Consider the following 24,617-nt stretch of genomic DNA (forward strand, 5'->3'; position numbering starts at 1 on the left):
AGCCTTGCTAGAAATACTTCAAAAGCTCCTCCCAGAGGGGAGTAACCGAAACAGGCCATACAGTGGATGTATGAGGTCTCTTAACAATGAGAGCTCTAAGCACACAATGCTTATAAGCAGCATCCTCAATAACGGGAAGCAAGCTTCCTGTGATTTTCTCTACTGTCCTCACCACTCTCTGTAGGAACTTTCTATCTAAGGAAGATGAAGAAGAAAGGATAAAGATTAGAGCACCCAGGCTTGGCGACTTTTTAAGACTTGTGGACTTCAACTCCACAAGAAGAGCAACAAAGATGCATTAGGGAACCCGAGGATAAAACATGAAGAACAGTTGCAGGAACTGGGTATGTCTAATTTAATGAAAAGAAGGACTAGGGGAGACATGATAGCAGTTTTTTTAATATCTCAGGGGTTGCCACAAAGAAGAGGGAGTCAAGCTATTCTCCAAAGCACCTGAGGGTAGAACAAGAAGCAATTACAAGAAAATGTTTCAACACTGAAAGTTTTAAAGAAGAGATTAGATAACCATTTGTCTGAATTGGTGTAGGGTTTCCTGCCTAAGCAGGATTAGAAGACCTCCAAGGTTCCTTCCAATTCTGTTATTCTATTCTATTCTATAATATTATTGTGCAGCCCAGCCCTTGCCTTCTAAGTACTTGATACGCTGGTGGTAAATCAGCACTCTTGTTGACTGCTGAGGGACATGTTTCCCAGGCTTCAATTACTTCTCTGGCTGTTTTTGTGCCTGCTCGTCCAACAATCTTAGTAGCGACAAAATTGAATGCATCTCCTTGTTCACTGCAATGTGAGGCTATCAATGACTTTGCGTCTCCCCCGTCTAATTGCAAGAACATAACCGAGCAAGCAAGATCTGAAAAGCCACACACAACAGGAACTACAAACACTGCACACACAGAACAACAGCTCACACTTTGCTAGAGAGAAGTTCCCTGAAGATGGGCTCCAGCCGAGTTCGAAAGATCAGAAGGTCCTGCAGGTGACCGACCCAGATTGGATCCTGCAACATTATCCTGGGGCATGTACCATATTTTTCCGTGTATAAGACGCTACTTTTTCTTTAAAATATTTACTTGAAAATGGAGGTGTACCTTATACACCGAGAGGAGGAAGTGTGGCCCATCCCTGTCCTCCAGTTCTGCTGCTCGTGCTGACCGGCCTCTACCTTACGTGCAGCTCTATCATTCCTCTCTATTGTAGTTATTTCCTGTATGGCATTGCCACTCTAGGTTTCATCTCCATTGTTCCTGGGATGCATTTCCTGTTCTTGCATTGCTCACTCTCTAATAAGATGGCTTCTGCAGAGTGATGGCTTGTAGTGTGGTTATTTACTTACTCTACAAGAAACATGGGATTGTTCTATACACGGGAGGGTCTTATAGACGGAAAAATACGGTATATCCATCCACCTTCATTCAAGTTAAGAAAGTCCAGTTGCCTTTTGAAAAAGGACCTTTGGGACAACCGTCAGCTGGATGGCTGAGAACCTCCATAGACATCTACCAGGGTGTTGGGGGTTTCATTTTAACCCGGATGGACTAGTTGCAAAAGGTTGCTGTGGTCTGCCGGTGGCCTGCGGAGCTGGCAGCAGATTCGGACAGTGAGGAGGGTTGGGGAGGAACCTGGGTCAGTCCTGGAGTCTGGGGAAGGCTCTGAGGAGGGCTCTGCGTCGGAGGCAGAGAGGGGGCCAGGGACGTCTGACAATTATCAGCTGCCTTCAGAGTCAGAGATCAGTGGGGCAGAAGAACAGCTGGAGCCTGTTCCCAGTATGTGCATGAGCAGAGGTGTCAGAAGGGAAAAACAATTAAGACAAAAAGGGCGACTCGGGAGTAAGGCTTGGAGATGACTGGCCCCTCCCATAAGACATAAAAGAGGAGCAAACGGGGGTGAACCTTTGCTGGAAGCAATTAGTTCATCTAGTCGGTTCAAGCTCCGAGAAGCTCTGTTTGACTCTGTGCTACGTTTGGCCCTTGCGAAACTAATTTGGCAATTAGGTCTCTGGCAGCGTTTCAAGGGAGATAAAGGGGGGCGCTTATCAACATTCCCCTGAAAGACTGTCAACTCGAGCAGACATCTGTCGGAATCTTCACAGACTGTTTGTGAATCATTGCGGGCTGTGAATGGCCGTAATTTACAGCCGTCTAAATAAAGGAGGGTTTTGGGGGGAACTAAGATTGTGATTTAAGCTTTCTCAGGAAGCCTAGGTCAGAACAGAGGTCGGCTTTCAGACACAAGAGAAACTGACCTGACTCATGGAACAGCTGTGGGAGAAGCCCAGGGTGGTGAGTCGCACGACCTCGCCAGGAGATTCGTAGCTGACCACATAGAGGTGATGTTCCAAAGGGGTATCCTTCGTGCCCTGGAAATACACCAGCTTCGTTTCTTCGTTGACCCAAATCTGGAGAGACAAAGAGACACACACAGAGAGAGAGAGAGAGAGAGAGGATGAGAGGGGCGGAGCACTGGTGAAAAATTGTTTAGAGAGCCAGAATGAAGAGTTCATTTCAGCTACACATCCTTAAGCTTCGATGGTTATCTGCAAAGTTGGGTTGAAAATGACAGTTGGGGTGTCATCTTTAAAGCTGTGGACCAGTTTTGATCACGACAAAGACTCTGGCTTTTTTGGAACCTGTCCTGTGGACGCCCCCTGCTTAGCTTAGTTGCAAAAAGATTCCAGAGTCTGCAAATTAAATAAATGAATACATCCTGCAATTGACAGTACATTCTGCCCAAGGCACTTCTTTCGGCAAAAGAAGAGGCTACCAATTGGACACATTTGGGTGTGTCTGTGTGAGTGAGCCTTTGAGTCAGTTTTTGTCTCCTGGTGACTCCTTGAACAAGTTCCTGCCGTTGCCTTGACAAAGTATTTTTTTTAAGAGGGTTTGTCCTTGCTACCTTCCTTGGGCAGAGAGAGAGAGTGAGTGGCCCAAAGTCACCCAGCTGGCTTTCATGCCTAAGGTGGGACTAGAACTCACCATCTCCTGGTGATTGGCCCAAAGTTGCCCAGCTGGCTTTCATGCCTAAGGTGGGACTAGAACTCACCATCTCCTGGTGATTGGCCCAAAGTTGCCCAGCTGGCTTTCATGCCTAAGGTGGGACTAGAACTCATCATCTCCTGGTGATTGGCCCAAAGTTGCCCAGCTGGCTTTCATGCCTAAGGTGGGACTAGAACTCACCGGCTCCTGGTGATTGGCCCAAAGTCACCCAGCTGGTTTTCATGCCTAAGGTGGGACTAGAACTCACCGGCTCCTGGAATCTATCCTGGCGCCTTAACCAATACACTAATGCGCCTCTCTGATTGCTGCAGTAGGAAACTGTCAATCAGAAACCAGAGAATCGATAGCAAAGACCTGAAACGGTGCTTTCACTGGGAGAAGAAGAGACTTCGTACCTTGTATCCATGTCGGGCCAGAACTTCCCACTCTCCACTCGTGAGGGCCACTTCTTCCTTCAGAGGGCATTTGAAGTCACCTGAAAAGACAGGACAAGATTTGGACATGGTGGCCCATTTCCACAGCTGCTTCCTGAAAACAGGTGTGAGGGCAACGCACCAGCCGTAATTGACTGGACTGTAGTTTCCATCAAGGGACGCGGTGGCTCAGTGGCTAAGTCGCTGAGCTTGTCAATCAGAAAGGTTGGCAGTTCAGCGGCTCGAATACCTAGTGCCGCATAACGGAGTGAGCTCCCGTTTCTTGTCCCAGCTTCTGCCAACCTAGCAGTTTGAAAGCATGTAAAAATGCAAGTAGAAAAATAGGAACCACCTTTGATGGGAAGGTAACAGCATTCCATGCGCCTTCAGAGTTTAGTCATGCCAGCCACATGACCACGGAGACGTCTTCGGACAGCGCTGGCTCTTTTGGCTTTGAAATGGGAGATGAGCACCGCCACCTAGAGTTGGGAACGACTAGCACATGTGTGCGAGGGGAACCTTTACCTTTACAGCTTCCATCATCCCATTTTTCCAAAGGCTGACGGAGACCTCTGGATGTGTCCGTTTTAAAACGAAGCCGCAGAACACTTGAGAGTGACATCTTCCTGTCTGTGACCTCCTTAGAGTGTCCTTGCAACAGGACTGTCAGGCCTGCAGCCATCTTTTATTTTGGATCTTTGGCCTGCCACACTTCCTATTATTCTACTATGCATTTTCTATGGTGGGGAAATGGGAGGGGGGATTGGACGGAGTTAGAGGATATGTAGCCATAACTAAATTCTTTCTAGAAAGCCAAGGTCATCCTTTGCAACTCTGCACCTGACCGGAACTGGATGGGTGGAAGCTGCCAGCATGGCAGTGGGAGATTGGACCATGTGATGGACTTGTGGGTGTGGGGGCAAGATCTTGAACTTTCAACTGGGTGGGAAAAACCGGGAAGCTTTCAGATTCGGGTTTTCCCAGATGTGCCAACATGGCTCTCTTAATAAATTGGGACTTTGAGAAATCCTTTGGCTCGGACTCTGATTTACTTTTGGATGCTATTTGGAACCCTGACGTGGACAGGATGCTTTGCTCTCCCTGGGAGCCTAAAATGAAGTGGGAACACTTTCCATTTTGCTTATATCTGAACGAAGACATTCTTGGTGCTCTCTGAGCTTGGTTATTTTCTTGCAGACATCTCATGACCCAACTAGGTAACATCATCAATGCTAGAAAATAATGGGGCTGGCTCTCTGTTTGTACAAAGGTGGCTTGCCTTGTCAGTGTTGGTGAGAGGATGGATTTCTCATTAGTAGTTCCTTGATTAGGCTGCTGTTTACTATTTGATTGACGGTCTAAGCTGGTGGTGCAGGCCTCTGTATATAGAGAGCAAACACCACACTCCCCTCTTAGCACTGATGATGTTATCTAGCTGGGTAATGAAATGTCTGCAAGGAAACAGCAAAGCTCAGAGAGCAGCGAAGGCTGCGCAGTTGTCATTGTGGTCATCCACCTCCTGCACTTTTCCTTCTCCTCCACTCCACAAACCCCACTGCCTTCTAACATTGATGACGTTACGTAGTTGGGTCGTGAAACATCTGTAAGAAAGCAACCACGCTCAAAGATCATAAAGGACCCCACAGTCCTCTTCCTCTTCTCCAACAAACTGAAAATATTTACAGACCCCCTCGCATCCTGGACATAAATTGTTTCAACCCCTACCCTCAAAACGACGCTATAGAGCATTGCACACCAAGGCAACCAGACACAAGGAGTTTTCCCCCAAACGCCATCACTCTGCTAAACAAATAATTCCCTCACCACTGTCAAACCATTCACTAAGGCTGCATTACTATGACCATTAGTCTTTGTGACTTGTATCCTTACGATTTATATTGATATTGTTTCCTGATTGCTTATTTGTACCCCATGACTATCATTAAGTGTTGTACCTTATGATTCTTGACGAATATATCTTATGTACACTGAGAGCGTCTGCACCAAAGACAAATTCCTTGTGTGTCCAATCACACTTGGCTAATAAAATAATTCTATTCTATTCTATGGGTAGAAGTTGAAACTTCTATCCTCAAAATGACACTATAGGGCACTGCACACCAGAACTAGACACAAGGAGAGTTTTTTCCCGAATGCCATCACTCTGCTAAACAAATAATTCCCTCAACCCTGTCATATTACCTACTAAGATTGTATTACTATTCTTCTTCTCTTCCTTCCTAGTACCTCTCTCTTTCCACTTACAACTATAACCATGTTGCTTGTATCTTTAAAATTTATACTGTTTTATTTGCTTCCTAGTATAATTTGATTGCTTATTAATAACCTATGACTTTCACTGTGTTGTATCTCATGATTCTTGATGAATGCATTCTATTTTATTTTCCTTTATGTACACTGAGAGCATCTGCACCAAAGACAAATTCCTTGAGTGTCCAATCACACTTGGCCAATAAACAATTCCATCCCATTCTATTCTAAAAAAACCATTACCTCCTAACACTGATGACATTACAGAGGTGGGCGGTGAAACATCTGTAGCAAAACCACCAAGCTCGGGGGCCATCAAGGGCCCTTCATCTCAATCCAGAGCAACAAATATTCCCCTTTTTTTCTGAAAGGGTCATGAGGGGGATAGCAAGAGAAAATCTCGTGAGCTGGAAGGAGCCAACAAACACCGACGGAGAAGCATTTCTGCTAGATCACAACATTCATGCAATCCTAGAAAGGGGATTGTGCAAGTGCCTGTTTTGCAACCTGCAACGGTGCTGGCAACACAACTTCACATTGTTGTTTTCTGCTTCTCGGCTGGCGCTATTTCCCTTGCCAATTTTTAAAAACCTACTTACTGGTTTTTATAGTTGTTAAATGACTGGTCGGTTAGTACCTGTTTGAAGTTACCATGGAAACACACACACTTTTCAATTTCAATCAGACTAGAGCGGGAAGGAACGTTGGGTGATCTTCTAGTCCTTGCAATTCCAAAATTTGACAGCCACATCATTGTCACAAGATTGTATTTTAGGTGCTTGGCAACAGGCTCACGTTTACATCCGTTTCCAGCATCCCGTGATTGCATGATGAGATTTTTGGCGCTTTTTTCAGCAAAAAAAGGCCTATTGGGTATTAAGTGATTCATTTTACGTGACTCTTGCATTCACTTAATGACTGCCACCAAAATTTGTCAAATCAGGTAGTCATATGGTGACCCACTAAATCATTACAATTCTAAGTTCAATTAGAGTTGTAAGTAGAGTAATGCATTTGTGTACACACATACCCACGTATTATATATGTATGTGTGTGTGTATGTATGTATGTGTATATATGTGTATGTATGTGTGTGTGTGTGTATATATATATATATATATGTATGTATGTATGTATGTATGTATGTATGTATGTATGTATGTATATATATATATATATATATATATATATATATATATATATATATATATATATATATATATATATATAAATGTGTGTGCATAAAAGGTAAAGGTTCCCCTCCTACATATGTGCTAATCATTCCTGACTCTAGGGGGCAGTGCTCATCTCTGTTTCAAAGCCAAAGAGCCAGCGCTGTCCGAAGACGTCTCCGTGGTCATGTGGCCGGCATGACTCAACGCAGAAAGGCGCACGGAACGCTGTTCCCTTCCCACCAAAGGTGGCTCCTATTTTTCTACTTGCATTTTTTACATGCTTTCAAACTGCTAGGTTGGCAGAAGCTGGGACAAGGAACGGGAGCTCACTCCATTACGCGGCACTAGGGATTTGAACCACGGGACTGCCAAACTTTCTGATCGACAAGCTTAGCCACTGAGCCACCAGGATCTATTGAAACTAATTTGTTAAAAAAAAAACCAAGCAGGAATGAAAAAACACTTTTTGCAATGAGCCAACGTAAACAAAGCTTTGTAAGGAAGTCATGGTGCATTAAAATATTAATAAGACTGGGAACAATGCTCTCTGAGCTTGGTTATTTTCTTACAGACGTCTCATCACCCAACTACTTAACATCATCAGTGCCAGAAAAGAATGGGATTTGCGAGGAGGAGGAGGACGACGACAACTGTGGAATTCTTGGTGTTCTCTGAGTTTGGCAGACATTTCACGAGCCAACTAGGCAACATCATCAAGTGTTAGAAGGGAATGGGGTTTGCAGGGAGGAGGGGGGGGAGGAGGATCGTGGGGTCCTTGGTTGTTTTCTTGCAGACGTTCATGACCGAACTAGGTAACATCATCAGTGCTGGAAAGATTCATCCTTTCCATAGCCCAAGGAGTGTGTGCGAAGGAAGGCCCAAGCGCTTCCAGCCCTCACCTTTGCTAGGCACGTACGGCTGAGTCCAGTCGTACATCTTGCACTGCAGGATGGCTGTGACTCTGTACAAGTGGCAGAAGCCCGTCTTGCATTCGTTCGCTCGGAGAAAGGTCAGCTCATCCTCGTTCTCCTCTGACTGGGCGAAAGGGTAGAAGATGTCGTGGACCTGCCCAGGAGACAAACATGGCAGAAGGTGCTGAGTACCACCCTTTCAAACATGCTGCGATTTTGGGGAGAGGGGGGGGGGGGGAGACACACACACACACACACGGGACGGATCCGGCTTCACACGTCTTCTTAAGACCCGGTAAGAATGGAGATCCCAGAGGTGCTTTTTTAGGAGGCAATTGGACTTTCTCGTTTGTTTTTCTTTTGCAGACGTTTTAGCTTCTCCTCCAAGAAGCTTCTTCAGCTGTGACTGGATGGTGGGGAACGGAAGGGTTTATCCTCCTTCCAGACAGCTGCTCATTTGCATCCTTTTAAAGGGCTGTTGAGGCCACTTGGGAGTTTAATCTGTGTCCTCCGGGTCACCGGAGTGGTGCAAATGGTTCCTGCAGTCTGCAATTTTTAACTCTGGAAATCCATTCCTACTCCCACACCATTCCCTAAGGACACAGAGAAGTATAATCTTTATTGTCGTTGCACTTAAATACAACGAAATTGGTTGTATTTGTAAACCTCCAAATGGGCTCAACGACCCTCTAATACAGTGGTGTCAAACTCAAGGCCCATGGGCCCAGATCCGACCCGCAGGGTGCTAATACCTGGCCGTGGGCTGGCTTGGAAATAGCAAAGGACCAGCCCGCAGTGCTTCTGGCAGCCAAAATGGGGCATGGGGTGGCACACGGTGCTATAGGAGCCATCCGTCCCATCTCTGCCCCCCCCCCCCCATCCAGGCAACAGAGAACCACAATGTTGATCCGGCCCCCAAAGAAATGCAGTTTGACACCCCTGCTCAAAAAGGATGCAAAGGACCAGCTGTCTGCAAGGAATATAAATCCTTCCGTTCCGCACCATCCAGTCAGAGCTGAAGAAGCTTCTTGGAGGAGAAGCGAAATGTCTTCAAAAGAAAAAAACAAGAAAGTCCAGTTGCCTCCTGAAAAAAAAAAAAAAAAGCACCTTTGGGACAACCGTGATCTGGATGACTGAGAATCTCTACACGCAAGGATGGGATGCATCAGAAAATCCTGGGGATTTATCGTTGGCACCTACCACCAACAAGATTGGCAAAAATGTACCCAACATTGAAACCGACCTGTTGGAAATGTAAAAAAGAACAAGGGACCTTCTATCACATGTGGTGGACCTGCCTGGAATCGCAAAAATATTGGAAAAGAATTTGGAAGTGGGCACAAGAAATTACGGGGGAACAAATAAAGTATAAACCCGAAACCTTCTTACTAGGAATAATCAAAGGGAACTATACAAAAAAAATTAAATATCTACTAACACATATATTAACCACAGCTAAAATAGCTTTTGCCCAATGCTGGAAGCAAAATAATACACCGCCGGACGAATTAGTGATAAAAAAAACCTTGGATTGTGCAGAGATGGACAAATTAACCCTAAAATTAAAGGACAAAGAAGAATCGGAATACTACGAAATTTGGAATAAGTGGTATGAATGGTTGGAAAATAAGAAAAATAATTAACAATATACATAAATAAACATAGAACTGTATATAAAAGTAGGTAAATATGTAAAATATCATAAAAATGTATAGATAAGATGACATAATGATTGTAATATATGGTAAAGAGAGGAAAACATACATAGATATGACGATGTAACATTGTACAAAGTGTTGATATAAAGATTGTAATATGTAATGAAAAGACAAAAACAATAAAAATTATTATAAAAAAAAAAAAGAACATCCCGGGGAGGAGGAGAGGAGTTGTGAGAAAAGGCCCCGTATCTCAGCCCGCCTTACGTTGATCCAAACGTTGGTGACTTCTTCGTAGACGATGAAGGGATGGGTGTTCTCAGGCACGGCTTTGGCAAATTCCAGGCGCTGTTCCTCGTTTTCCGGGACCGGGATGAAGAGGGCGGGAGGGAAGAGGACCAGCTGGAGCTGCTGCTGAGGTCTGTCGAGGAACATGGCCCATGCGCTGCACGGAAGAGAAAAGGTTGTGAGCAGGGAAAGCCGGTGGGAGTAATTGCAGGCTGATCCCTTGGAGCACGGCTGAGGAATTCCGTAAACTTCCACGGGAGCCTCCAAACGTGGCAACTTTTAAGGTTTTGTGGACTTCAACTCCCAGAATTCTGGGGGTTGAAGTCCACAAGTCTGAAAAGTGGCCAAGTTTGGAGACTCCTGCCATAAACTGAACTCGGGGTTTACGTCTCAAATTCCCCTGGCACAGCTTTTCCCATTTTATTTATTCATTTTTATTTCAATTTTCCACATTTTTAATCACTAGCATTGGAAATTCAAAAAGCAGGCAGCTTGGGAGCAGGGCAGGAGGAGGCAGCAACAGCTGCCAGGAAACCAGGATAAAAACACCCCAAGGTTGATGAAGGAGAATATTTGTAGCTCAGCGTTGAAATGACGGGTCCTTGGTGCTCTCTGAGCTTGGTGGTTTTCTTGCAGACGTTTCATGACCAAACTAGGTAACCTCATCAGTGCTAGAAGGAAGTGGGGGTGGAGAGGAGGATTGTATGGTCTTTGGTGCTCTCTGAGCTTGGTGGTTTTCTTGCAGGTGTCTCATTACCCAACTAGATAACATCATCAGTGGGAGAAGGGAGCGGAGTATGTGGAGAGGAGAGAAGGAGGAGGAAGAGGAAGAAGGAGAAGAGGAAGAAGACAGCAAGGACTGTGGGGTCTGATGCTTTCTGAGTTTGGTGGTTTTCTCACAGACCTTTTATTTACCCAACTAGGTAACATCATCAGTACTAGAAGGAAGCAGGGTATGTGGAGAGGAGAGGAGGAGGAAGAAGAAGGAGAAGAGGAAGAAGAAGAGGAAGAAGACAGCAAGGACTGTGTGGACTTTGATGCTTTCTGAGTTTGGTGGTTTTCTGACAGGCCTTTTATTTACTCAACTAGGTACAGTAACAGCATCAGTACTAGAAGGGAGCAGGGTACGTGGAGAGGAGAGGAGGAGGAAGGGAAAGAGGAAGAAGAAGAGGAAGAAGACAGCAAGGACTGTGGGGTCTTTGATGCTTTCTGAGCTTGGTGGGTTTTGTGCAGATACTTCATTACCCAACTAGGTAACATCATCAGTGCTAGAAAGGAGCAGGGTATGTGGAGAGGAGAAAGAGGAGGAGGAGGAGGAAGAGGGGAAGAGGAAGAGGAAGAAGACAGCAAGGACTGTGGGGTCTTTGATGCTTTCTGAGCTTGGTGGTTTTCTGACAGGCCTTTTATTTACTCAACTAGGAAACATCAACAGTGCTACACCTCTTAGGACCCTAGTTTGCTAATGAACATCTGCAAAAAAAAAAAAAAAAAACCAACCCACCAAGCTCACAGAGGAACGAAGCCCCCCCCCCTTACTCAGATATTGATCAAAATGCGCCAACGCACGAACCTGGGAGAGGGTAGCTAAGCTGTCTCCATCTCAACTACACAGATACTTACTATTTGCCATCTCGTGTCCAACCTGCTCGCGCAATGTACTCCACGTTGGGGAACATGGTAGCAAAGGGGTGCACCAGCTCCATGTCGCTGGCCTGCACGATCTGTAAATATTAGGGAGGGGGGAGAAGAGAGGTTGAAAATGTAACTGGAGAAAGTTATGGATATTGCACGTCTCTGCCAAGAAAGTTATTACCAAAGCAGAAATAAAATGCATGTTTGAAAGAGGTTCTATAAATCGAACTTAATTAAATGACCAATTCAAGCAAATTACTTAATTCTTTTTTAAAAAATTAAAACAATAACTTCCTTTTCATTCCTTCACTTTCGTTTTTATTTGGTTATTATTTTACGAAGTCGCTTGCATAAGCCATCCGACTCCGTAACCACTTTGGGTGGCACAAAATATACGATTAAAAGCCAACGCAATTAAAATAACAAAGGCAGGAGGCAAATGAATACATTCCAACCACGAAAAGAAAAGCCAATGCAGTAAAAAAAAAAAAAACACCTAGAGAAAACAATTGCCGTCATCTGGATATTTGGCAGTAAATTTTATTTAATGATTTAATTTTTTTGAAAGAAAAGGAAGACGGAAGATTTCCCCAAAGAGAGATCGGAGGTTTGTTTTCATTTTTTAAATGACACAAGCAGAGTTACGGCTCCAATTTTCTCCCTAAAACACATTGAAATGGGGGGGGGGGGGGGGAGGAGATGCAAGATTAAAATATTAATTGTGGTTGTTAGTTGCGAAGTCTTGTCTGACTCATCGCAACCCCATGGACAAGGTTCCTCCAGGCGTTTCTGTCCTCTACCATCCTCTGGAGTCCATGTGACTCCATCCAGCCACCTCATTCTCTGCCATCCCCTTCTTCTTTGGCCCTCCATCTTTCCCAGCATGAGGCTCTTATTCATTGGTGGTGATCCACTTAACAACTGTGGCAGGAAAGGGGGCAAAATGGGGCAAAACTCACTTAACAAATGCTGGGCACACCTGTGGTCGTAAATTGAGACGTTTACCCGTCTTGCATCTGATTTTTGAGAAACGATTGGACCACCATTGATCCAGGATGATCTAAGGCCGTGATGGCGAATCTATGGCATTTGTTAGGGCATGCCAGGCGTTGCCTTGTCAGCTGCAAGCGTACCTGCGCGCACTGGCCAGCTGACTTCGGCCTTCTTTTAAGGCAGTTTTTCGCCCTCCGGAGGCTTCTTTGAAAAACTGTTCGGGAATGGTGGCTTCTGGTATGCTCGTAGGGCCGATTTTTGCCCTCTGGAGCCTTTAGGAGGCTTCCCTGAAGTCTCCGGAGAGCAAAAATCGGCCCTATGAGCAAACCGGAAGTCACCGTTCCCGAACTTCCGGTTTGGCCGTAAGGCTGTTTTTTGCCCTCTGAAGCCTCCAGGGAAGCTCCTGAAGCCTCCAGAGGGCCTCGGGGAGAGGGGGAGAAGGCTGTTTTTGCCCTCCTGAGGCTCCTAGAAAGCCTCTGGAACCTGAGGAGGGCAGAAAAAGTGTGCCAAAAGCGGGGGCGCTGGTCGCACGCATATCATTATCGGTGTGGGCATGCCCGCGCACGACCCCCCTGCACTCCCCCTGCTTTTGGCACACGATCCCAAAAAGGTTAGGCACCACTGGTCAAAGGCTTCCTGCATAGGCTAAGGAGCTGGACTAGAAGACCTCTAAGGTCCCTTCCAGCCCTATGACTCTATGATCCACTGTCCTGTTTGTTTTTAAAGAGTTGGTTGGAAAAAACAAGCAGGGCCTCTAAGATAAAGTATAAAAATCAAAGCTGCCACATCAGAGCCAAAAACACTCACCTTTCCTTGGCTGTCGGTTTGAAACTCTGCCAGCTTCAATGAGATTTTGGGATTTTTGCTGCCTGAAATGGAGATATAATAAAGAGATGCAAAATGTAGTGATTTGAAGCTTTGACATCTGCATTTAGGTGGGGGCAAGGGTTTCATCAAGGAAAAAAAAAATCAGTTCTAGTCCCTTATATTAATTTTTTTGCACCTAACAAGGGCCCCCCCTAAGTGGATAATCCAATTTTATCCACAATCCTATTTTGTGCACAACATGATATCTTAACTGTATGTTCCTCCCTGTTCTAACCGAGGCTTCCCGAGAGCATGAAGCCAACTCCTTGTCCTGACAAAAAACCCTTTTATTAATTGACTATGAATTCTGCTCATTTACATCCAGTAAAGTATTTTAAGGGAGGATTTACGGTCACAGACCTTCTCTGGCTTGGAGAGCTGCCAGGCTGAGATCTGCAGAACTTGGCAAGGAGCATCGGAGAGTCACGAACCGATGAAGAGAACTAATGGTCTCCTGCAAACTCCACTCCCCTGTCGCTCCTCTTTTATCTCCTCTGGGAGGGGCCATTCATCGTCCACCTGTGGCCTTACTCCCAAGTCGACCTCCATTCTCTAGCTGTTCCCTTCTCCTGTCAGATCTGCACATGCGCACACTGGGAACAGGCTCAGCTGTTCTTCTGCCTCACTGATGTCTGCCTCTGAAGGCATCTGATAATTGGCATACGGCCCTGGCCCCCTCTCTGCCTCCGACACAGAGCCTTCATCAGAGCCTTCCCCAGACTCCAGGACCGGCCCAGGTTCCTCCCCAACCTCCTCACTGTCTGAATCTGCTGCCAGCTCTGCTGTGCGGGCCACAACACTCCGTTCTCACAGTGCTCAGTTAAGGGTACCACATCCCACCATGGAAAAGCCATGATTAGATTACTCGCAATTGGTGAGGCTCAATAAAGATGTTGAGGCTCTAGAAATATTTCCGAGACCCACAAGAAGATTCGGGGATTGGAGGCTAAACTCTATGACGAAGGGCTGCAGGAACTAGGTATGCCAAGTCTATCCAAAAAAATAATGAGGGATGACATGATAGAAAGTGTGACAACATTTGATGGGCTGCCACCAAGAAGAGGGGGGGGAGGGGTTTGACCTGTTCTCCAAAGCGCCTGAGAGCAGGACGAGAAGCAATGGATGGAAACTAAAGAAGGAGAGAAGCAACCTGGAATTGAAGGGAAACTTCCTAATGGTTAGAATAATTAATCAGTGGAATAAGTTGCCTCCTGAAATTGTGGGTGTTCCAACACTGGGAGATTTTGAAGAAGAGACTAGACAGTCACTCGTCTGAAAGTGTGTAGGATCTCCTGCTTGAGCAGGGGGTTGGACTAGAAGACCTCCAAAGGTCCCTTCCAAACTGTGTTGTTCTATGTTCTATACGTCAGCCTGCATACAGACTGCATGTGGACATATAGAAGCCCCTCCAGTTCTGTTAGGACTACCTATAACAGCGATGGTGAACCTTGTTTGGCTCGCGTGCCATAAGTGGGGGGGAGCGCAGGGGGGTCGTGCCGCACCCATAATGCAATGCGTGACCCCCCCTGTGCGTATGTGCGCACTACAGGCGCGACACCCCATTTTTGCATGATTTTTTCCCCCTCCCCAGGCTCCAGAGGTTTTATAGGAGCCTGGGGAGGGTGAAAACAGCCTCCCCCGCCCCACCCGGAAGCCCTCTGGAGGGTTCAGGTACCTTCAGGAGGCTTCAGGGAAGCAGTCAAAACGACCCTCCGAGCAAACCGGAAGTGACTTCCGGTCTGCTCGGAGGGTCGTTTTGAGCACTGCGAAGGCTTCAGGGACCTTCAAGAGGCTTCCCTGAAGCCTCCGGAGCAGTAAAAACGACCCTCCGAGCAAACAGGAAGTCCGTTCCCGAACCTCTGGTTTCCCGTAGGGCCGGTTTCTTGCGCTCTGGAGGCTTCAGGGAAGCTCATGAAGTCTCCGGAGGGCCTCGGGGGGGGGGGGGGGGAGAGGCTCTTTTTGCCCTCCCCAAGCTCCTATAAAGGCTCTGGAGCCTGGGGAGGGTGAAAAATGGCTTTAAAAAAGGGTGAACACAGCTGGCCAGCTGACAGGGCAGCGCCTCGCGTGCCCTGACAAACGGCTCCACGTGCCACCTGTGGCACGCGTGCCATAGGTTCGCCATCACTGACCTATAACTTTCTTCTCCTTCCATCCATCATCCCCCACTGACCTGTTCTGGGATACCGGTATGTGTCCGTTTTCCGTTCTTCCAGGGCCGGTGAAGGGACGTGAATCACCTCCACCTCGGATTCATCGACTTCCTCATACAGAATTCGCAATGTTTTCCAGCCTTCGGGTCCTAAATGGAAAGCAGGCAAGTAGGAGGATGGGGGGAAGGTTATTAGATAAGGGAAGAAAGAAATTTTATTTTCATTTTCTCTGGGTACATAATTACACATATTAAAATGAAAATCTGATGCCCGCTCTCAAAATATATAGATATACACACGGCCATATACATATTCTGTATATATACATTTGTATACATCATGTGTATCTGTGTGTGTGTGTGTGTATACACACACAGATACACAAGCTGTATATACATCTTGTACACACACACATATCAATACACATACACAGACAGACAGTATATCACAGAAGTGAGTAAACCCCCACACATTTTGTACATATTTAAGTACATCTTTTCGTGTGACCAGACTGAAGAAATGACACTTGGCTACAATGTAAAGTAGTGATTATACAGCTTGTATAACAGTGTAAATGTGCTGTCCCCTCAAAATAATGCGACACCACAGCCACTAGTGTCTAAACTGCTGGCAACAAAGGTGAATACACCTCTAAGTGATACTGTCCAAATGGGGCCCAGGTAGCCTTTTCCCTCCTATGGTGTCATGGGACTCGTTAGGTGTTACAAGGTCTCAGGGGGAAAAGGGGAGCAGGTGTGTTAAATTTGGTGTTATCGCTCTCACACTGAATTCTCTGAGGATCTGAAAAAACGAATTGTCGCTCTACATAAAGATGGCCTAGGCCAGTGATGGCCAATCTTTTTCTTACGGCGTGCCAAAATTGCACCCGCAGTCCTATCGCACGCACATGCGTGCCCACTCAGTCTCCCCTTCTCAATGCGCATGCGCCCCCCCCCCCCCACTCCACCAGCAATGTGTGCATGACCCCTCGCCAGGCTCCGGAGGCTTTGCTGAAGCCTGGGGAGGGCGAAAATGGCCTCTCCCGAAGCCAGAAACGGATCATTTCCGAACTTCCGTCGGGGCCGTTTTTTTGCCCTCCCCAGCCTCTGGAGGCTTCCCTGAAGCCTGGGGAGGGCAAAAAAAAAATGGCCTCCCCTGGCTCTCCCAAAGGGCAAAAAATCAACTGGCCGGCTGACATGCTCGTAAATATGGCTCCAGGTGCCACCTGGAGCAGATGTGTCATAGGTTCGCCATCACGGGTCTAGGCTACAAGAAGATTGCCAAGACCATGAAACTGAGCTGCAGCCCGGGGGCCAAGACCATACAGTAACTTAACAGGACAGGTTCCACTTGGAAGAGGCCTTGCCACAGTTGACCAAAAAATTCGTGTGTCCCTTGCTCAGCGTCATATCCAGAGGTTGGCTTTGGGAAACAGACGTATTGCATTGCGTATTTTCTTTTGGACTTCAGGCCTGCCACACTTTCTACTGTCTACTTTCTATTGTGGGAAAATGGGGGGGGGGGGGGAGATATTATACGGAGTTGGGTGATATGTAGCCATAACGACGTTCTTTTTAGAAACTCAAGGTCATCTTTGTCTCTGCACTTGGCCGGAACTGGATGAGTGGACTCTTGTTTTCGTGGCAGTGGGGAAGATTGGACCATGGGATGGACTTGTGGGTTTTGGGGCAGGATCTTGAACTTTCAACTGGGTGGGGAAAACCGGGAAGCTTTCAGATTCAGGTTTTCCCAGATGTGCCAACGTGGCTCTCTTAATAAATCGCAACTTTGAGGAATCCTTTGCCTCGGACTCTGATTTATTTTCGGATGCTATTTGGAACCCTGACACGGATGAGTACTGCCAGCATTGCTGCAGAGGTTGAAGGGGTGGGGTGTGGGTGGGGCTAAAGCCTCACTGTAACCTTGAACTGTCACTAAACAAACTGTTCTAAGTTGAGGAATTACTGTACAGCCCTACTAGACAGTTTTGACAAGTGTTGTGGAGATCATTCAGACCTTAATTCCGTGGGGAGAAGGCGGCAGCCTGGCCCACATACCTTCTTGGCTAGACGCTGGACACCACCAATATCCCGTAAAGCGGTCAAATTCTTCCTGGATGACGAAAGTGGCCACACCGGCTGACTTGGGATCATCGAGCACGCTGGATAAACCTGGGGGCGAAAACATTGCCAGGCTCCTCACGTCAAGGGTCTTCAAACCTTCAACTAAGTTAAACTACCCTCCAAATATACCGTATTTTTCGGAGTATGAGACGTACCGGAGTATAAGGTGCACCAAGGTTTTGGAGAGGCAATTTTTTTAAAAAAAGTTTTACACTCTGCAAACCTCCTGAAAACGGCTTGTGTTTCGCGAAAAAGGGGCCCATTTCCCCTCCCCCAAAAAGGGCAGGCATAGCCTTTAGGAGGCTTGCAAAGTGCTCCTGGGGGGAGGGGGGGCAAAAACGAGCAAAAGACAGCCCGTATTTTTTGCGAAAACGGGCCCATTTTTCGTTTTAAAAAAAAGGGCGTGGATCGCCTTTAGGAAGCTTATAGAGTGCTCCTGGGAGGTTAAAATTGAGCAAAAAACGGCCTGTTTTTCGCTCATTTCTGCCCTCCCCAGCCCCCAGGAACTCTCTGAAAGCCTCCATAAGGCTCTGCACGGCCATTTTGGTGAAGGGGGCGGAATTTCAGGAGACAAAAAATGCTGCATTCAGTGTATAAGACGCACCCAGATTTTCAGCCTCTTTTTTGAGGGGAAAAGGTGCGTCTTATACTCCGAAAAATACGGTAGTTGCCTTATACAGGTAGTCCTCAAATTACGGCCGCCATTTCCTCTGGTAAGAAAGGCAGCGGTTAAGTGAGGTCTTCTCCATTTTAGGCCCTTCCTTGGAACAGGTGCTAATGGCATCGCTGCGGTTCAGCGAGTAACGCCCTTGTTAAGTGAATCTGGCTTCGCCATTGACTCTGCTGGTCAGAAGATAAGGACACTGCCCCCGTCGTAAATATGAGTCGGTTGCCAAGCGTCTGAATTTTCATCGGGCGACCGTGGGGATGCTGAGATGGTCGTTAAGTGTGAGACACAGTCCTAAGTCACTGTTTTCACTGCCATTGTTATCTTCAAATGGTCACTAAATGAACTGCCGTAAGTCGAGGACCACCTGTATTTATTCAGAGATTATAGGAGCCCAGGGAAAGAGTGCACCAAAGCTTCGAACCATGTCTCAGAATCATAGGTAAAGGTTCCCCTCGTACGTATGTGCTAGTTGTTCCCGACTCTAGGGGGCAGTGCTCATCTCCATTTCAAACCCGAAGAGCCAGTGCTGTCCGAAGACGTCTCCGTCATCATGTGGCCAGCATGACTATACATCAAAGGCGCAAGGAACGCTGTTCCCTTCCCACCAAAGGTGCTTCCTATTTTTCTACTTGCATTTTTATGTGCTTTCGAACTGCTAGGTTGGCAGAAGCTGGGACAAATAACTGGAGCTCACTCTGTTACATGGCGCTAGGGATTCAAACCGCCAAACTATTGACCTTTCTGATTGGCAAGCTCAGCGTCTTAGCCACTGAGCCACCGCGTCCCTTCTCAGAATCGTAAGAATTTGCTATTTAAGCAGCTATTGTGTCATGTCGCGTTGTGGTTTCTCATTCCCAGATTCCCATCGGCTCAGCTTTCTGAGAGCAGGGCCCTGGATTCCACTTTTGGCAGAGAGGTAATCTACTTCTGCAGGGCATCTCAGTTGGAAAATAAATAAATCCAGGCTCAGTGTGAACTTTAGCCACGAGGTCCCACCTACAGGTCAGATCAAAGTCTCAAAGGGATACAGGAAGAAGCAAAATTGTCCCCCCCTTTTTTTTGGAGGGGCGCATGTAAACTGGATATTTAATTCATCCTGCCTCCAGGAAAATCACATTCCTTTACAAACCGGGCCTTGGTCTTGGGTCTCTGGCACAGAAAAGCTTCCCCTTCCCCTTTAGCCATCAATCCATTTCTCACCATCTTTCTCTCAATCAATTATACTATCATCTATCCCAGGAGTCGGCAACCTTAAACCCCCAAAAAGCCATTTGGACAAAAAAAAAACCCCCCACCAGGAGCCACTAAAACCTTCCCGGGCTTGACCATTTCCTGAACCGCCACAAAACTAGTAATCTAATTGAATTAAATGTTGTGTTTTCTTCTGAAACTTCCTTTCTTGGATTTAACCATGGTTGGCCTACTGGGGGTCGAAAAACTCAATCACATGTGGGTGGGTGTCACATATTGGCGGTTGTGACGCATATTTTGAGTGACAGGGAGCCGCAGCAGAGGGATGAAAGAGCCACATGTGGCTCCAGAGCCGCAGACTGCTGCCCCCTGATCTATCCTCTAATTCTTCTATCTATGCATCTCTACACAACCATCTCTATCCATCCACCCAATCTACCACTTATCCATCCGCCTATCTCTGTCTATCCATCCATCTATTCATCTAATGTTAATCCCTTTATTACTTAATAAAAAACTCAAGGGACAAATGTTATCTAATATTCCTTCTATCTTCTATTTTCCCAACAACAACCTTGTGAGGTGGGTTAGCCTGAGAGAGAGGGACTGGCCCAAAGTCACCTAACCAGCTTTCATAACTAAGGCGGGACTAGAACTCACCGTCTCCTGGTGATTGGCCCAAAGTCACCTAGCCAGCTTTCATAACTAAGGCGGGACTAGAACTCACCGTCTCCTGGTGATTGGCCCAAAGTCACCCACAAAGCTTTCATAACTAAGGCGGGACTAGAACTCACCGTCTCCTGGTGATTGGGCCAAAGTCACCCACACAGCTTTCATAACTAAGGCGGGACTAGAACTTACCGTCTCCTGGTGATTGGGCTAAAGTCACCCACAAAGCTTTCATAACTAAGGCGGGACTAGAACTCGCCGTCTCCTGGTGATTGGGCCAAAGTCACCCACAAAGCTTTCATAACTAAGGCGGGACTAGAACTCACCGTCTCCTGGTGATTGGGCCAAAGTCACCCACACAGCTTTCATAACTAAGGCGGGACTAGAACTCGCCGTCTCCTGGTGATTGGCCCAAAGTCACCCACACAGCTTCCTTCTAAGGCGGGACTAGAACTCACCGTCTCCTGGTGATTGGCCCAAAGTCACCCAGTCGGATTTTATGCCTAAAACAGTACTAGAACTCACCTGCTCCTCTTTCTAGTCTGGTGCCTTAACCACTAAACCAAACTGGGACTCTTATATTATGGCTCTGCTTTATATTGTTTAGTATAAATTGTTAGTTATGTATGGATGTATACACATTTTCTAAATAAATAAAACAATCCCCAGAAATCTACAGAGAAACAAGAGGCCATCCAGTGTCAACTATTTTGCAGCCATGCACTGAAACCAAAGCCGCTGTGGCCTTGAGTGCGAGGGAACCTCATCCAAGCCAAGGCCTGGGAAAGCATACCTTTCTGGCAGAAAGTCAGCCGCCGTTCTTCCCCCGTCTCGATGTTCGCCACCCACAGGTCGTTGTTGTTGATGAAGGAGAAGAAGGAAGGGTCTGCTGAGCAGATTTTGGGGTCCATCCGGGGCCCCGAGCATTGCGTCTGGATTTCCAGCGGCTTCATAGGAGAGACCTGGAGACGAATAAATTGCCTTTTTAATTGACCATTTATGGCAGAGGGCTTCAAACTTGGCAACTTTTAAGACTTGTGGACTTCAACTCCCAGAATTCTCCTGCCACGTTTGGGGACCCCTGATTTATGGAGACTCCTGAACTTACAGTCCTTTGTTTTAATGGCTGTTTAAAGTGACCAAAAGTGTCTTAAGACTTAATCCCCATTCCCTCCTCACTCCTGGGGGAAGGATACTGCAAAATTCCCATTTTCTCCTCACTCCTGGGGGAAGGATACTGCAAAATCCCCATTTTCTCCTCACTCCTGGGGGAAGGATACTGCAAAATCTCCATTCCCTCCCCACTCCAGGGGGAAGGATACTGCAAAATCTCTATTCCCTCCCCACTCCTGGGGGAAGGATACTGCAAAATTCCCATTCCCTCCCCACTCCTGGGGGAAGGATACTGCAAAATCCCCATTCGCTCCCCACTCCTGGGGGAAGGATACTGCAAAATTCCCATTCCCTCCCCACTCCTGGGGGAAGGATACTGCAAAATTCCCATTCCCTCCCCACTCCTGGGGGAAGGATACTGCAAAATCCCCATTCCCTCCCCACTCCAGGGGGAAGGATACTGCAAAATCCCCATTCCCTCCCCACTCCTGGGGGAAGGATACTGCAAAATCCCCATTCCCTCCTCACTCCTGGGGGAAGGATACTGCAAAATCCCCATTCCCTCCCCACTCCTGGGGGAAGGATACTGCAAAATCCCCATTCCCTCCCCACTCCAGGGGGAAGGATACTGCAAAATCTCCATTCCCTCCCCACTCCTGGGGAAAGGATACTGCAAAATCCCCATTCCCTCCCCACTCCTGGGGAAAGGATACTGCAAAATCCCCATTCCCTCCCCACTCCTGGGGGAAGGATACTGCAAAATCCCCATTCCCTCCCCACTCCTGGGGGAAGGATACTGCAAAGTTCCCATTCCTTCTCCAACCCACCAACCTGCTTTCCAACTCCGTTCTCCTGTGCAGGGCAACAAAAGAAAACCCAGCCGATCAGCTGGGACTCGGGAGGCAGAGAATAGATGGGAGTGGAGCCAGTCAGAGGTGGTATTTGCCGGTTCTCCAAACGACTCAAAATTTCCACTGCCGGTTTGCCAAAACTGGTCAGAACCTGCTGAATACCAACCTCTGCTGCAGCCTCCTTGGAGCAGAAATGGGCCACAGGGGGCCTGCACCGCACCCCTCCCCCCACCACATACGCATGGCCCCTCACACATGCACGGCAGAGACCTGAAAATCAGCTGACCAACGGGAGCCGCGCCGGCATGCACTGTGGAGCTGAGGTGGGGCGACGGCTCACGCGCCCGCAGAAAGGGCTCTGTGTGCCACCTGCGGCACACATGCCGTAGGTTCACCATCTCGGTGTTAGAGCCCCCCCACCATCACATGATCAATGTTCGGGCATTTTGCAATAAGATTTTCAAGAGCTGAGATGGCGCAGTGGTTGGAATGCGGCATTGCAGGCTAACTCTGCCGACTGCCAGGAGTTCGATCCTGACCAGCTCAAGGTTGACTCAGCTTTCTGCCCTTCCGGGGTGGGTAAAAGGAGGACCCAGATTGTTGGGGGCAAATAGGCTGACTCCGTAAACCGCTTAGAGAATGGCTGTAAAGCACTGCGAAGTGATATAGAAGTCAAAGTGCTCTTGCTATTCTCTCCCTCCTTCCCTCCCCCTCTTTCCTTCGTTCCCTTTTTTCTTTCTCTCCTGTTCCCACCATCTCTCAATTCCCTTCTCCTTTTTTCTCCGTCTTCCTTTCTCTCTTTCTTTCTTTCTTTCTTTCTCTTCCTTCCTTCCTTTCTCTTGTAAGAGCCATGATGGCACAGTGGTTAGAATGCAGCATTGCAGGCTAACTCTGCCGACTGCCAGGAGTTCGATCCTGACCAGTTCAAGGTTGACTCAGCTTTCTGCCCTTCCGGGGTGGGTAAAACGAGGGCCCAGATTGTTGGGGGCAAATAGGCTGACTCCGTAAACCGCTTAGAGAATGGCTGTAAAGCACCGCAAAATGGTATAGAAGTCTAAGGGCTGTAAGGAAAGGAACATCCTGCCAGGAGAAACAGACTCACCATGAAGCCATTTTGGCCTCCGTCCCGACAGTAGAAGAGGCTGTTGCTGGCCTGGAAGAGGAAAAGGCCGCTCTCTCGGTGGAAGTCGTAGGATGTGATCCCAAAGACCCCAAGGCGCTTCCGTTCCCTCAGTAGCTCTTCCTCTCGGGAGTACATCCCATGGTGGGGAGTCGCCTGGAGGAGAGAGAAAGAACCAACGGGATGAAGGAACTGTTGTGGCCCTCCAGTGGCCAATGGAGCTGGCTGCAGATTCGGAGAGTGGGGAGGTTGGGGAGGAAGATGGGCCAGTCCTGGAGTCTGGGGGAGGCTCTGATGAGGGCTCTGTGTCGGAAACAGAGAGGGGGCCAGGGACGTCTGACAATTATCAGCTGCCTTCAGAGTCAGACATCAGTGAGGCAGAAGAACAGCTGGAGCCTGTTCCCAGTATGCGCATGCACAGAGTTGCCAGGAGAAGGGAACAGCTAAGGAAAAAGGGTTGACTTGGGAGTAAGGCCACAGGTGGACGATGAATGCCCCCTCCCAGAGGAAATAAAAGAGGAGCGACAGGGGAGTGGAGTTTGCAGGAGACAATTAGTTCATTCCTGAATTCTTGCCAAGTATTGTGGTGTCTGAAAGATATTGGCCTGGCCTCTCTCCAAGCCTGACATGGGTCGGGAATTGAGAGCTGTCTTGAAAGACTGTGGGAGAGGAAAGACTTGGCTGGAGAGGAATTCACTCTCAATGAAATCAAAGGGGTTTATCGGGACGAGGACTCGGCTTTGTGCTGCTGGGGAAGCCTCGATCAGAACAGGAACGGGGCCCTGGTGTGGATTCAGAGGGGTCCAAGAAATTAAAGCATTTCCCTTTCAAACAAAGGACATTACAGGCAGTCCTCGCTTCGCGACGGTCCTTTTTAATGTCTTTTCCAAATTATTGCCTGAGTGAGAGGGAAATAACTGGTGGGATGAAGGAATGGGGCTCTGGTGTGCCCAACAGATAAATGCATTTCCCTTTAGATGAAGGACAATATAGGTAGTCCTCACTTAACGATGGTCCGGATTAGTGACCATTCCAAGTTGTTGTCTGAGTGAGAGGGAAAGAACTGTTGGGAGGAAGAAATGCGGGTCTGGTGTGGATTCAGAGGAGCCCAAGCAACAAATGCATTTCCCTTTAAGTAAAGGACAATACAGGGAGTTCTCACTTAACAACAGTCCCATTTAGCAACTGTTCCAAGATGGGAAAGAATCAGTGGGATGAAAAAACAGAGGTCCTCCTGTGAATTTAGGGGAAAAAATGAATTTGTTTTCCTTTAAGTAAAGGACCATACAGGTACTCCTCATTTAACGAGGGTCTTATTTAGCGACCAAAGCTACAAAAGTACATTTCCCTCAGTCACGTGATCTCCCTTTGCATACTTGTTAAGCAGCTTCTGCTAAGCAGTCAATGGAGAAGCAGATGTTTCACTTAATGACCGTAGGAAAAAGTGACCCTGTTAAGTTTGCGACCGTCACGTGATGCCTTGTTTAATGACTATGTTGCTTAGCAAT

The 24,617-nt window shown here is 47.3% G+C and overlaps 1 protein-coding gene across 4 annotated transcripts in view; it reads right to left on the bottom strand.

The window, feature by feature from the left end:
• Positions 1–24,617, bottom strand: part of DPP9 (dipeptidyl peptidase 9) — a 51,217-nt gene that overhangs the window by 12,338 nt on the left and 14,262 nt on the right. For all 4 annotated transcript variants that reach the window (XM_081941266.1, XM_081941265.1, XM_081941267.1 and 1 more), the window contains exons 5-14: positions 23,092–23,265; positions 20,819–20,987; positions 17,430–17,543; positions 15,393–15,521; positions 13,163–13,224; positions 11,351–11,451; positions 9,710–9,887; positions 7,773–7,938; positions 3,410–3,489; positions 2,264–2,416 (exon numbers count right to left, since the gene is read on the bottom strand). In XM_081941266.1, coding sequence (XP_081797392.1) covers positions 2,264–2,416; positions 3,410–3,489; positions 7,773–7,938; positions 9,710–9,887; positions 11,351–11,451; positions 13,163–13,224; positions 15,393–15,521; positions 17,430–17,543; positions 20,819–20,987; positions 23,092–23,265 — 1,326 coding nt within the window. The remainder of the gene's footprint in view (positions 1–2,263; positions 2,417–3,409; positions 3,490–7,772; positions 7,939–9,709; positions 9,888–11,350; positions 11,452–13,162; positions 13,225–15,392; positions 15,522–17,429; positions 17,544–20,818; positions 20,988–23,091; positions 23,266–24,617) is intronic.

Source organism: Natrix helvetica (genome assembly GCF_964273705.1).
Source record: "Natrix helvetica genome assembly, chromosome: 1".
Taxonomy (NCBI): domain Eukaryota; kingdom Metazoa; phylum Chordata; class Lepidosauria; order Squamata; family Natricidae; genus Natrix; species Natrix helvetica.